Raw genomic sequence first — 12,644 nt, 5'->3', positions numbered from 1 at the left:
AACTGAACCTTTTTTCCCAAATTAATTCCTGTGTCTATGTGGGTGGATGTACATGGCACAAGGAAAAATTAAGCGGCGGCATCTCATGTTTTAGGCATGACTAACCATGGTTTCTCGCATTTACACATCTGGGATAAACTCTTATTTGAGATAATATACTTAACCTAAAGAGTACAGTGTGTTCACTTTTCTAAGGTTTTAAATTCAACTTTGGCAGTGACCAAACTTCAGGACAAAAGTCCATACTTTAAAATATTTTTTTGTAATAGAAAGAATTTGGGATTTTAATCCTATAGTGCAACCACTATGATTTGTTTCATTGGGGCTGATTTATTAAAGCTCTCCAAAGCTGGGGAGGATACTTTCATCAGTGAAGATGGGTGATCCAGCAAACCTATAATTGATTTCTTTAATTTGCTAGCAAATGTTTTGAATCCTAGACCAGATCCATTCCATGTTTGCTGGATCACCCAGCTTTACTAATGAATGTGTATCCTCTCCAGCCTTGGAGAGCTTTAATAAATCTGGCCAATAGTGTATTCATCCTCAGAGTTAGACATGCTTTCTGGCCAACACCAGCAGCGGGAGCTTTGACTGCAAAGCTGAGATTGGGTAAGACCTTTTCTTTTTATCCCTCCTCCCCCCCATTTTGAACAAGGCAGTTCAAATCTTCAATTATGACCACTGTTCCAGCTTATGCATCTCCCCAATTTTGCTGTTTCATTGGAACAGAATTCAATGGGAAGGTTTTTCTGGGCTATTTTTTTGTAATACTGGAAGTAATAAAAAACTAAAATAATTTCTAACTGCAATACTCACCCCTTAATCTGAAGCCATTCCTAGCAGTACCTCTTCTTCACTACAGAATGCCTGCAAGTTTTATGATAAATGCAAAGCAGCATAGCTCTATCCCTTAAGTATAGCATAAGGCATTTACAATGTAATTATCCATAGAACAATGTTGATATCATCATGTCAGTGCTGCTTCCTGCATCACTCAGGAACACTCACAACTAGGAGTAGACTAAAGAGGGTCCAGTGTGTCCCAAAGACATAAAAAAAATATAGATAAAAAAACAAAAACAAAACAAAAAACTTGGTGAAGGTCTCAAGAAGGAAAGAGAACATGTGGCCCAAATTTGGGTATTAAGAAACCAGCATAATCTTTTTATAGGGGTTAGAAACATACCTGTATGTGAGGGTGTCAGGTATTTTAGAGCTGGCCATTTTTTTAATTAGCTACCCTTTCATTGTTAAGAAGACATGTACATGCATAAATGTGCACCTGTTGTTTAATGAGCTCTGTTTTTTGTTTACTTACTGTTAACTGGCACTCTGTAATCCAAAGCTTTTGAAGCAGTGGACATGATCCTAGACCAGTGATGCTTTCTATATTTTGTCCAACCAATGTCAGGCTTGTAAGATTTGGAAAATAGGAGAGTCCCACCATTTTCGGGTAGCCAGAAAAGAACATTTCAAGTGTTGTAGTTGCTGGTCCTTCTTGTGCAATCTTCTCATAGTTGACACCATTGCATGCACACTGTAGGAGAAGATACAGACCATTATATTACCAGAAGAATATAAATACAAGATTTGTAGATCTAGTGCTGTTCTTTGACACGATTTAGCAACACATCACTGAAGTCAGGTAAACTTTATATAACTAACTTTTCTTTAGTTTCTAGGGATTCTAGATCTTTCATGTTTTACCTTTTATCATGACATCTTGACATATGATATACACATACATATTCCTAAACAATGATTTAGCAATTCATTGAGTATGAGAATAAAGGCTCCACAAAAGGCATCTTAAAAAACAAGTCAGCAATTTCAGCTCCCATATATTGCAGGCAAAGCTATAGACCATAAAACAACAAACTTGTTGTAATATTCAACTGTCAGAACAACTAGAAGGACTCACAGATTATGCAGAGGTTCCTTTTCTCACTGCTGCTTGCTCATCAACTTAGTGCCAGGGGAATGAAAGAAAGGCAAGCATGTACTGCTATGGTATTACCGTTGGGCATAGCAACAGGTTCAGTTTTTTCAGTTTATGTAAACATGCATAAGGGAAATGAGAAACAGTAAAGGTTAGCATTTTAATGACAGAATAAATCCTAGTTGAACCCTGGTGCTACCTGAACCCCCTCCTCCCCATTCAAGCTGGGTTGATATAAGACGCAAAGGGCAATTTTGCTGTTAAAAGAAGAGTGCCAGAATGAGTGATAGTGATGCCAGCACAGAAGGTAAGGTGTGACACAAAGTGAGTTTAAAACCTCAGAGCAAATCCCAGGAGCAAGGTGATAAGGAGACCTAAAACATATACCCAATTACAGCTTGCACCTAGGTTTGTTTAATATTTTATGTTGCTTGCTATGGAAGCTCTCAAGTTTTAGCCCCTAAAAACTGCCTATTGGCTTTAATACTGGATGGAACAATTTCTGAATTTATCATCCCAATGATCAAAAATCTGAGATTAAAACTAGAATATAAAACTTTTTGCAAGTCACTTTAGTGGTATGGTCTTATTAAAATATTTGTTAAAAAAACAGTAAAACTGAGATGGACTTGTTTAATAGCTGTTCTGTATTCTACATCTACAAATTAGCACACAAATAATGGGTAACTAACTAGAAAATCACAGACAAAATACTGCCCACATGGCAACCACCAAAGAATACATATCAGAAGTATAATCATTTTTCCCTTGTCTCATGAAAATTAGGAGCATATTCAGAATATGTAAATGCATGGAAATATATAGATTGTTCTCCCTGTCAAATGTAACTGTTTTGTATCTTTGGAACAAATCTGTAGTAATCTGCATTTTATTAAGTGTCGAGAGGTCCTTTTAGAGAGATCTTGATGGTAGCAGCTAATGTTCACACAATGTGCCTGATTTAATAAAGCTCACCAAGGCTGCAGAGAATACACTTTCAACAGTGAAGCTGGGTGATACAACAAACCTAGAATGGATCTGGTCCAGGATTCAAATTATGTGCTATAAAAAAGCAAATTACTTTGAAGAAATACATTCCAGGTTGGCTGAATCACCAAGCTTCACTGATGAAAGTGTATTCTTTCCAGCCTTGGAGAGCTTTAATACATCAGGCTCAATATCCTAAGGGGGCAAAATGAAGAAGGAAACAGCTGTTGAAAACAAATGCTCCTTAATCCTCGGTAGAGGATTGGTGCCACTCACATGGAATTGCCCCTGTCACCTTGAAATCCCTGTAAAGGGCAAGGGGAAATGGAATAAGGTTTACTCAAAAGAAAAAACATAGACATGGAAAGCTTTGTTGTTCTGTAAGCTCTTGTTGGCCCTTGTATTTCTGCAGAACAACCATAACTACGTTCTCAGCAGGTTTTCAAGGAGAATAGTTTATGGTATGTCAAAAAATAAAGAAGAACTTTGTAAGCCAGGCTCAATTTGTTCTGATGTTTAGGGTCAGGCAGCAGGGTTTGGGGGTCTCTCTGGATGTATACTACACCCTTCCCATGTATTCATCCATCTGCAATGGGAGTTTGTTTTCTCCTCTTTCTGCTCTTCCTCTGTTCGGGGTGGCAGCAGTGCCATTTGCTAGGTGCCGAACATATTTCTTATAACTGCTGTAGACCTGAGGAATCTAACTATCTAATTAAAATGAAGATTTGCAAAGTCTAGAAGGAAGTGTTCATGTAGTTCTAGGAGTACCTATGATTAGCCAGATGTTATGCAACACAACTAGTGGTGTGCACAACTACATACGCAGGATTCCTACTGCTCTTTCTATTATCTTATTAAACTCAATAGGAAGGATCTGATATGCACAAGTCTTTAAAACCTAAATTCTGCAAGCTCTATACTAATGACTGAACTTCTTTCTGATCTTCTGATCTTTCTACTTCTGCTAGTAAATACCTTATAATCATGGAGCCTGTTGTAAGCGCTGACCCTTCCAGAACCCTTCAACCTAGGAACCTCCTCTATCCATATATCAGTGTACAAAGCCCCTCTTATTGCAAGCCTGGACATTTATCATTTGATAGGTTCACTAAAACTCAGTATAAAGACAGATTACTGGTAATTACCTAAATAATTATGATGAATTGTTTATTGGCCTTAAAAGCTATATATATATATATATATATATATTTATATGTGTGTGTGTGTATAATATTGGAGTTCTTTAATCCATCCTATAAATGTCACATCAAGTCTACAAATTGCTTCCGACTCCTCCAGCCTAATAGAAGCGGTAACATCCTCTTTACATTTGTAAGAATCTGTTCCAAAAATGTAAAAGTAAAAAGCAAATTCTTACCAGTTCTTTCAAAATCTCTTCTGAATTCTGGTTGTCAACAGAGACCATTTTCATAGAATCAGTGTCTGGAGATCATAGTAAGTCTGTGTTCCTGTATGAAAAATGGGGAATGGAAAACACAACTCATTATAATCATAAAAAGGTGTAAGAGTTAAAAGACAACGTATTATTAAATTTTATTTAGGAAACATGTTATTAGTTAATGGAGGTTGTCACTGATAACCCTTCCATGAAAATACAAACTGCTGCTAACCCAGTATGTAGGAAAAGACTGCAAAGTTTTCTGTGGCCTTTCTAAAGTATGTGTAAACTCAATCACTAAAATTACATAGAAGCTGTAACTTCAAAAGTAATTTTCAATATTCTTGAATCTTGATTGGATTAAAACAATACCAATGATCCTGTAATGAAGATCCTTGTTGAGCCAGTTGCTGTTATAGGATGGCAATGCTCTATCCCTGTTTCCCACTTATTGCATTTTCACCCTTTCAGACTTTTAATAGAGACCTTATTTGCTGTTTGGACACACATTAAGTAGACATGGGCAACTACTGTCACTGTCAGGAAACCTGAAATGCCATGCCAGGCAGCTACCAGTGGTAAATGTGACAAAAGATAAGCAAAAGTAACATTTTTTATCTTTAAAATATTGCAAATATTATGTGACTATAATAACTTTGACAGGTCATGTGAAGAGGCTCTCCTTCAGCCACAAAGCTCTCTCTACTTCACTGAGATAAAGAAGATTGTGGGGCTCCTGGCTATTGTCAATTTCATGCAGCACAGAGCACATTTTATAGAGCACATCGCTTTTCTTTATATATGTGCTATGGATTGACCATGGTGTAACCATATCGCTGCTTTATAAGTAAGCCTCTTAAACGTTACTTTACTTGTCACTTCACTTTAAATGACAGATCATTTACTCTGTTCATAATATTATTAAACAGTATATATATAGCGCCTACATATTAGGAGGCGCTGTAGATTACATAGGGGGTTTAAATGACAGACATATACAGACAGAGACACAAGGGTAAGAGAGGACCCTGACCTGAAGAGTTTACAATCTACAGTGAGAACACTTCTGCTCAATTTTACTGCCAAATAAACAGCTTTGTCACCTTGTTAAAAGAATGAAAAAACAATAAATCTATCGACAAGGTCAGCAAGTAATAAACCAACAGTATGATAGATAATAATAATAATGCAAAAAAATGCATATATCAGAAAAACCTGCACATGGGCTGCCATATCTGAACTTTCCTATATCTTATAATGGATCTTTGGCTTCAATATATTTGGAGTATTAAGAGACAGCATGTCCTTTTTTCTACATAGTTCTACTCTGAGTCAGAGGAAGGTAAAACCCCATTTTAAATGATGTCCTAAGCTTTAAAATGATGAACAAACATGAACTCTGAGTTCTAAATGCAATCAGATACACACTGCAGCACAGATCCCTTGCAAATTCACCAGACTTTAAAATGATTTTGAAGTGACAGTAAAAGCGCAGTACAGACAGTTGGACACCAGGTGGCTACATTACTGCACTAAAAATAAACTTCACAATGCTTTTCATCAGGCTCAGTGAACATCAGGATGACTTAAGTAGAGCAGTCCTGAAAAGACTGACCATAAAACGCCATGTCCTTGCAGATATAAATAAATAAATACATCCCTAAAGAAGCAAAATGAGCACTGCAGTTACAGATCTAAGTCTTTTCAAAGTCACAATACACGCAAACTTACATTTGTCCAATACCAGGAAATATTTAGGAAGTTCTGCGTACAAATACTTTCAACATAAACGTATTGATTAGAAAGATTTAAGGTGTGATCATTTCTGGGCTGTCACAAGCTATTGCTTCCAAACCTGTCTATGATTATGTGGGTCATTTGCAGGTTTGCCAGAGTTGGTAATAACAACCAGGGCTTCTGAATGGCCTGTTTATAATGATTGGAAATTCCAAAAAATGTACAGTAAACACTGTGCTATCGCCCTATAGGTAATGACATAAGGAATGCCTAGGTACTAGGAGTGGACAACTCTGAAGACACTAAGATGACCCAGTCCACGTGTCCCAATAATCAGAAGAAATTTCTCATTATATAGCCCCCAAGCCAGTGTTTCTCCACCGGGGTTCTGTGGAATCCCAGGGATCCTCCAGAGGTTGCTGGGGGTTCCATGACCAATGAGTAGTTTGTGCCACTCAGGTCAGTTTAAGTGATTCCAATGATATTTCTGACTGTAAGACTATCATCTATCATCTGTAAGGGTGATATACTTCTCACCATGTATATATACCATGGTATACCATTCCATATATATATCAATTTTAGTGGGACTTTAATGGCCAGAATGGATTCATGTTATCACACAATTTTTATTATAAAAAAAATTTTTTAGACTTTAGTGTATATACTTAAAAACACAACATTAAAACTTTCACATTTAAAATACATGCAAACCAAGAATGTTCCTGTAGGGGTCCCCCCTGAAAAGATGGGGTACACCCACAAGACGTCTACGTGTTTCACGGACTAATGCCGCTTCTTCAGGAAACAATACAGGTATATCTGTTACTTGCAGCATGTAAACCCAACTCAATTAGAAGGGTAGCAGACGGAGACAGCAATACTTTCCCATAAATACTTATTTGTTGCCATAGATTGTTTCTTTATTCATTTAGAAGAGGTCCACAAGTCAAACATTGTTTTCCTTTCACATATTTGGATAGACCAAGTAGTGCTTGTGTCTACCATTCATTGTTAGAAAAGGGCTTCTTTAAGTAATCCTAGTCTGTTATAATAAAGTACTTGTGTGCAGATTCAATAATGTATTACATGCAGAGAAGGCTGAACATTGTTTCTTTCTTGCATTAATGGAAAAAATTCCACCTGAAGTTTCTTGCAGTGGGATTATATTCACTTCTCCAGCCACATAGCTGCTTCCATCATACCAATCAGTGGTTAACACTTACAGGAGGTGTCCTCCTGATATGTACTGTGTTCACTCACTGCCACCCTGGTGGCCCTGATTTATTAAAGCCCTCCATGACTGGAGAGGATACACTTTCATCAGTGAAGCTGGGTGATCCAACGAACCTGGAATGGATTTTCTAAAAGTCATTAGCTATTTACTGGACCTGGACCAGATCCATTCCAGGTTTGCTGGATCACCCAGCTTCAATGACAAAAGTGTATCCTCTCCAGCCTTGGAGCTTTAATAAATCGGGGCCCCAAAGTCACCAATGTCACATGGGCATCCAAGTTTTGTCACTGGGGATGTGATTATAATAACACTTGGATTGCAGAAAACTTTTACCTTGAATCTTTTTTGCAACTCTCATGGTGGCTTTAATCTGTTTAACACGACGACTCAGTGCTTAACTTTTACTTCAAAAGACTAATTTTAAAAATGTAAATGCTTACTTTCCTTCCATAAATTATTTTGTTGGTCACAGCAATGTCTTTAAACTTATTAAAAATATACTGTATTAACTCTGGAGAAGCCCACTGCCTCATAAGCCCCTTCCCTCTTTGCACATCATAGCCATCTCCTCTTATGAAAATCATTTTTGTGCTGACCCAGCTCCTTTTCTCCTCCTCTTCTTACCTACTATATAACCTTCAATGTAGAATATTGGGGAGGAACAAGAACCTGGATCAGAAAAAAAAGAAGAGTTGGTGATAAAATAAAATAACAGCTCTGAGTCTGCTGGGGCTGCTGGCTTCACATCCAAGATGGCAGCATCCAACAGCAATTTCATGGCTTTTGCAAGTCTACACAAGAGACTTTATTCAATACATACCATGCCTATGATTTGTTACATGCTCATAAAATCTCATAACAGGAAACAGGGTCTCTCTTAATTCCTGGGACTTGTTCCTGTTATAGGGATTTGAAGCAATGTATTAAAGAAATACATTGTGGTGCGCGGACTTCACTGCACTTACAGGTAGTGCATGCGCAATTTTTTAAATGCAATTTTTTAAATTTTTTAAATAGGTGTGTTTGGGGTGCCATTAATAATCAATGGAAACACAGTACCCCAACACATTTGATGGGCATTGCAGTAATGCTCTCTAAAGCTAGGGACCTCAAGATGTTTATTCACACAAAAGTAAAAACAAAATCTCTTTAAAAGCAACATGTGAATAGGAAGCATTTTGATATGTGTGATAAAATAAGATGTTTGTGTTCGTTTTACCTTTACAATGCTCATTGCTTTTTCAGCTGCCATGCAGGACAAAACCAAAACTGGAAATTGCTAAAAAGTAAATAATAATTCAAAAAAAATAAACCTGTACTGCTTTGTCTTTCTACTCCCTCCTCTTGTCTTCTCATGCTCAAATAATTTTCCTCCTATCAGTGCCAACTTTGCACCCCTATAGCACCCTCTTTGCATTGTTTTCCCCCTTTGCATCAATATTCTGTTGGATTTTGCTACCCAGAAGGTATGGAAACTGGGAAATCTGAGTAGGTTAGACATTAGGCTGTGTGCTGGGGGTTAAGGTTAGCCCATAGGCAGAAAGGTAAAGCAGAACTATACCTAAAAACTAAAAAATTGTTACTAGGCCGGTTCTTTATTATTTGGTATTATTTGTTTGATGTCTTCTTTTAAAACAATGCCAGTAATGTGTTGAGATTCCCCGGGGGCTGCTGGGACGGAACGAAATCCCGGGTACATGCATGGGAGTTATGTCATCCCAGCACAGCCATTGGGCAACAGGATGGAAACGGGGGCGTGAATTTGAAAAACTGCGATCAGAAGAGGTTATTTTATTGCAGAAAGGACGTTGTCTTGTAATAATTTTTAAAGAGTAACTAAACTCAACCCTTTTGACGAAAGGGCCCTAGGATCAGCCAAGAGCCTCCTGGGATGCATGACGTAAGTATCCTAGGAGGCTCTGCGCTCCCATTCATTCTCGATCACGATCTCGATCTCGATGCAGGTAAAAAAACACACAGAATTTTTACTTAACATAAATGGTTTATCTACCCTTTTAAGTAAAGTGAAAATTCTGAGTTTCGGTACGCTTTAAGTTTTTAGGAATAATTCTGCTATACACTTTCTGCACTAGTGACTAACCCCGACCACACAGCCTAATGCAGGGGGGTCAAACTCTGGCCCCCCAACGTCCTTTTTTTTGGCCCCCAAAGGAATCCTAAATATGAACTGCAGCTGGCCCACCGCTGTATTGAAACAGCGCCGCTACTACAATAGACCAGCCGGCTCTCTGCCTATGCGTGGCCCCGTATTGGACTGTTTTATAGACGCAAGTAATGCCGGGAATTTTAGTAGTGGTGCAATTTCAATGAAGAGGGAGTTCCACCAGCGGGCCACTCATAAGATTTAGCTCTGCATTAGCAGCGTCTGGCATTTCCAGCACTCCCCCTCAGCTGTACTTTTCCTTGCTATTCCAAGGCATGGACTTGAATGGTTGGATTTTCATTGAAGAAAATTGTTATTATTATTGTTACCCTGTACAAAAAGGTTACCATTGAAATTTAACTCAGAAGGCTACAAATAGAGAAAGAGGCATAAGATTTTTTCCTACATAAAATTAAAAAAAAAATTGTCATGCCTCTTTTTCTGTTTAAGGCTTGTTCCAGATTGAATGTGAAGCAAAACCTCCTTGTTTCCATATAAAAAGGTTTTATATCTAATGAGAAGGGAAAATTTCCTCAATTGTTTCAATAAATTTTAAGATTGGCCCGCAACTTTGCCTAAGTTTTTATTTTGGCCCTCTGTGTATTTGAGTTTGACCCCCCCTGGTCTAATGCCTAACCTACCCAGATGTCCCACTTTCCATACTTGCTGGGTAGCAAAATGTGACTGAATACTGTTGGCAGGGTGCAAAGTGGGCACTGGCAGGAGCAGGGGGGACCTAAGCATGGGAAGACAGAAGAGAAAGCAGATAAAGAGATCAGTTTTATTCTCTATATGTGTTTGCTTCTTTACAATGTAACCTTCAATCAGTTTCCTGTTATGGTTTGTTCATGCATGGCAGATGGGGAAGATAACCATTGCAAAATAAAATTTAGAAGGAAGAATAAAAATGAAGTTTATAAATGCAGATGATCATATCACACAAGATTATAAAGGGTTCCATTCACATGGTGCTGTTAGGCTCCCGAAAAGAAAGGGTTAAGGGACCCAGCAATAATGGGGGTTTGGAGGGGGGGGGGGGCACACAGGGTCTAATAATGGTATCACTGCCCAGAACTTTTATCTACTCTGCAGCTGAGCAGCACTACTCTATAGGTTGGCGCTATACACACAGAAGTGCAATGTTTACATAACAGCTCCTGTGCACTACCCGGGCAGGGTGCCCAGCTGGGCTGGAAGTGACACCGGGGAAGACACAGGTCACCGTTTTCATTCCGGAAGCCATCTCACCTTCTCTGCAGTCCCGTGCCTGTCACTCAGTATCCCCGGCGCTCACACACCCGCAGCTGCCCGTCACACCCCCGGGCACAAGTTGTATTCGTTGCCTAGGACACGGTTGCCGAGACAACCTTGCCCGCCCACTTTAGTCGGAAGCTCCAATAGAATGTCAGGAATTCTTTCTACGGCTCCGTACTGACCAATCATGGGACGCTTCGCGCTACAGCGCTTACTCCTGTGGTGTGGGGTTTCTTCGTCCCTTTTAGGATATTTTATTTCACAAGGATATGTAAAAAAAAAAAACAATAAAATGTTTCACGAACGAAGAAGTATCTTATTCTGATTACTTGGTTGGGAGACAATATTACGAATTCTATTGGTGCCTTGCTCTGTCGATCAAAAGGTCAGGAACGTTGTCAAGGCAACCATGCCCACTCAATCAATCAGGACCAATCAGGATGAGTGGACTATGGAAGCCTTGCATCCCTCTAGCTGTGGTACACAATTTGGTATCCCTGTACCCCTTTAACTGTGATTGGGGATTAAACATGTGCAACTTGTATTATTTATTGGTCTGTGTGCTTGTCATTACTATTATTATTATTATTATTATTATTATTATTATTATTATTATTAATTTTGGTATTATTAAAAAACAGTATTTATATAGTGCCAACATATTACACAGCGCTGTACATTAATGCCAAAACCTTTTTAAAGGATAATAATGCTAATGGTGATGACTCCTTGTTTCAAAACTGCTAGCTGCCTGGCTGTCATGCTCATCCAATGGCTTCAACTTTTTCCAAGTCCATAATCTAGAACAAATATGCATGTTGGGAGCTCTTTTTACTTCATGGTTGTCTTTGGTTGGTGACCCAATATACTGATTTTAAAGGATCCCCATGACACCCAGCCAACTAATATTTTTGAGAGTTTTAGAATCTCAAAACTTTGGTTTGTTAAAAGCCAACCGCTGAGCAAATAAATTGGAGTACTGCCGATCCTGTTCTAAAATTTACACAGCTCCACCATATAGCACATCCCTGTGTGTCAGGGCAAGAGACATGATTTCTCTCTGCTGTAGGCCAGTAAAAACATACAGACCACCATTCTACTCTCCAACTGGACAGTGAAGTAAGAAGTAGCAAACTGATGACCCTCTGTCTGTCTCCATTCTTTTCACCTATCAGCATGCTCCTTGGACCATAGCACAACTCATTGGCTCCTTGTGTTTCTTTTCACTTTCCCAATCTGCGTTCCACTGTATGCAAATTATAAGAGACTGAAATTAAAGTGGGACTATCCCCAAACTCTGGACCGCGCATGCGTGGGGAGCTGTATGTAACTCAAAGGGAAAAAAATTCTCCAGAATGACATCATGATGCCAGAACCCATTAACCGCTCTGAGCCTGTGATCCATACAGGGGACATGGTCCGCGGTCTTCCCGGTATGCCCTACTAGCGGGGTCTTTCTTGGGCTCAGCAAATTCTGTTCTAAGCACACCTTGGTGCCTGGATGGATTACATCTTCCTCCGCCAGCCAACCAAAATGGGTAAAGATTCCATACCTTGAAGATAACCAGACAAAAATGGAAGCACTGGCAAGGGAGCTTGCATCGCTGAATGGGAGTACCAGTGATTTTAGTTCCACCTAATTGGTAAATTATCACTCAATGTAACTCTACTTGCAACATTGTCAAATCTGCTTTGCTTTGGTAATCCAGTCTGCAGACTTGTATCATGCCAGTAAGCAAACTCTACCGTGTTTCCCTGAAAATAAGACCTACCCCGAAAGTAAGACCTAGCACTATTTTGTAAACATGCCCTAATATAAGACCTACCCTGAAAATAAGACCTAGGAGAAAAAGAAAATAAAAGCATACATACCAGTAAATTAAAAAAGTACTCACCGAGACAGCTCCAGATATCTGATCCTGCG

General features: G+C 38.9%; 1 protein-coding gene across 3 annotated transcripts in view; it reads right to left on the bottom strand.

Moving 5' to 3' along the window:
• Positions 1-12,644, bottom strand: part of LRRC9 (leucine rich repeat containing 9) — a 64,874-nt gene that overhangs the window by 46,025 nt on the left and 6,205 nt on the right. The window contains exons 1-4 of one of the 3 annotated variants that reach the window (XM_072428121.1): positions 10,715-10,799; positions 4,308-4,398; positions 1,925-2,008; positions 1,322-1,540 (exon numbers count right to left, since the gene is read on the bottom strand). In XM_072428121.1, coding sequence (XP_072284222.1) covers positions 1,322-1,474 — 153 coding nt within the window. In that variant the 5' untranslated portion in view covers positions 1,475-1,540; positions 1,925-2,008; positions 4,308-4,398; positions 10,715-10,799. Of the gene's footprint in view, positions 1-1,321; positions 1,541-1,924; positions 2,009-4,307; positions 4,399-10,714; positions 10,800-12,644 lie in introns of those variants that run through there. The other 2 variants (XM_072428118.1, XM_072428119.1) reach the window with 2 other exon arrangements.

The sequence above is a fragment of the Pyxicephalus adspersus genome, chromosome 12 (genome assembly GCF_032062135.1).
Source record: "Pyxicephalus adspersus chromosome 12, UCB_Pads_2.0, whole genome shotgun sequence".
Lineage (NCBI taxonomy): Eukaryota > Metazoa > Chordata > Amphibia > Anura > Pyxicephalidae > Pyxicephalus > Pyxicephalus adspersus.
This window is presented reverse-complemented; position numbering and strand designations above follow the sequence as displayed.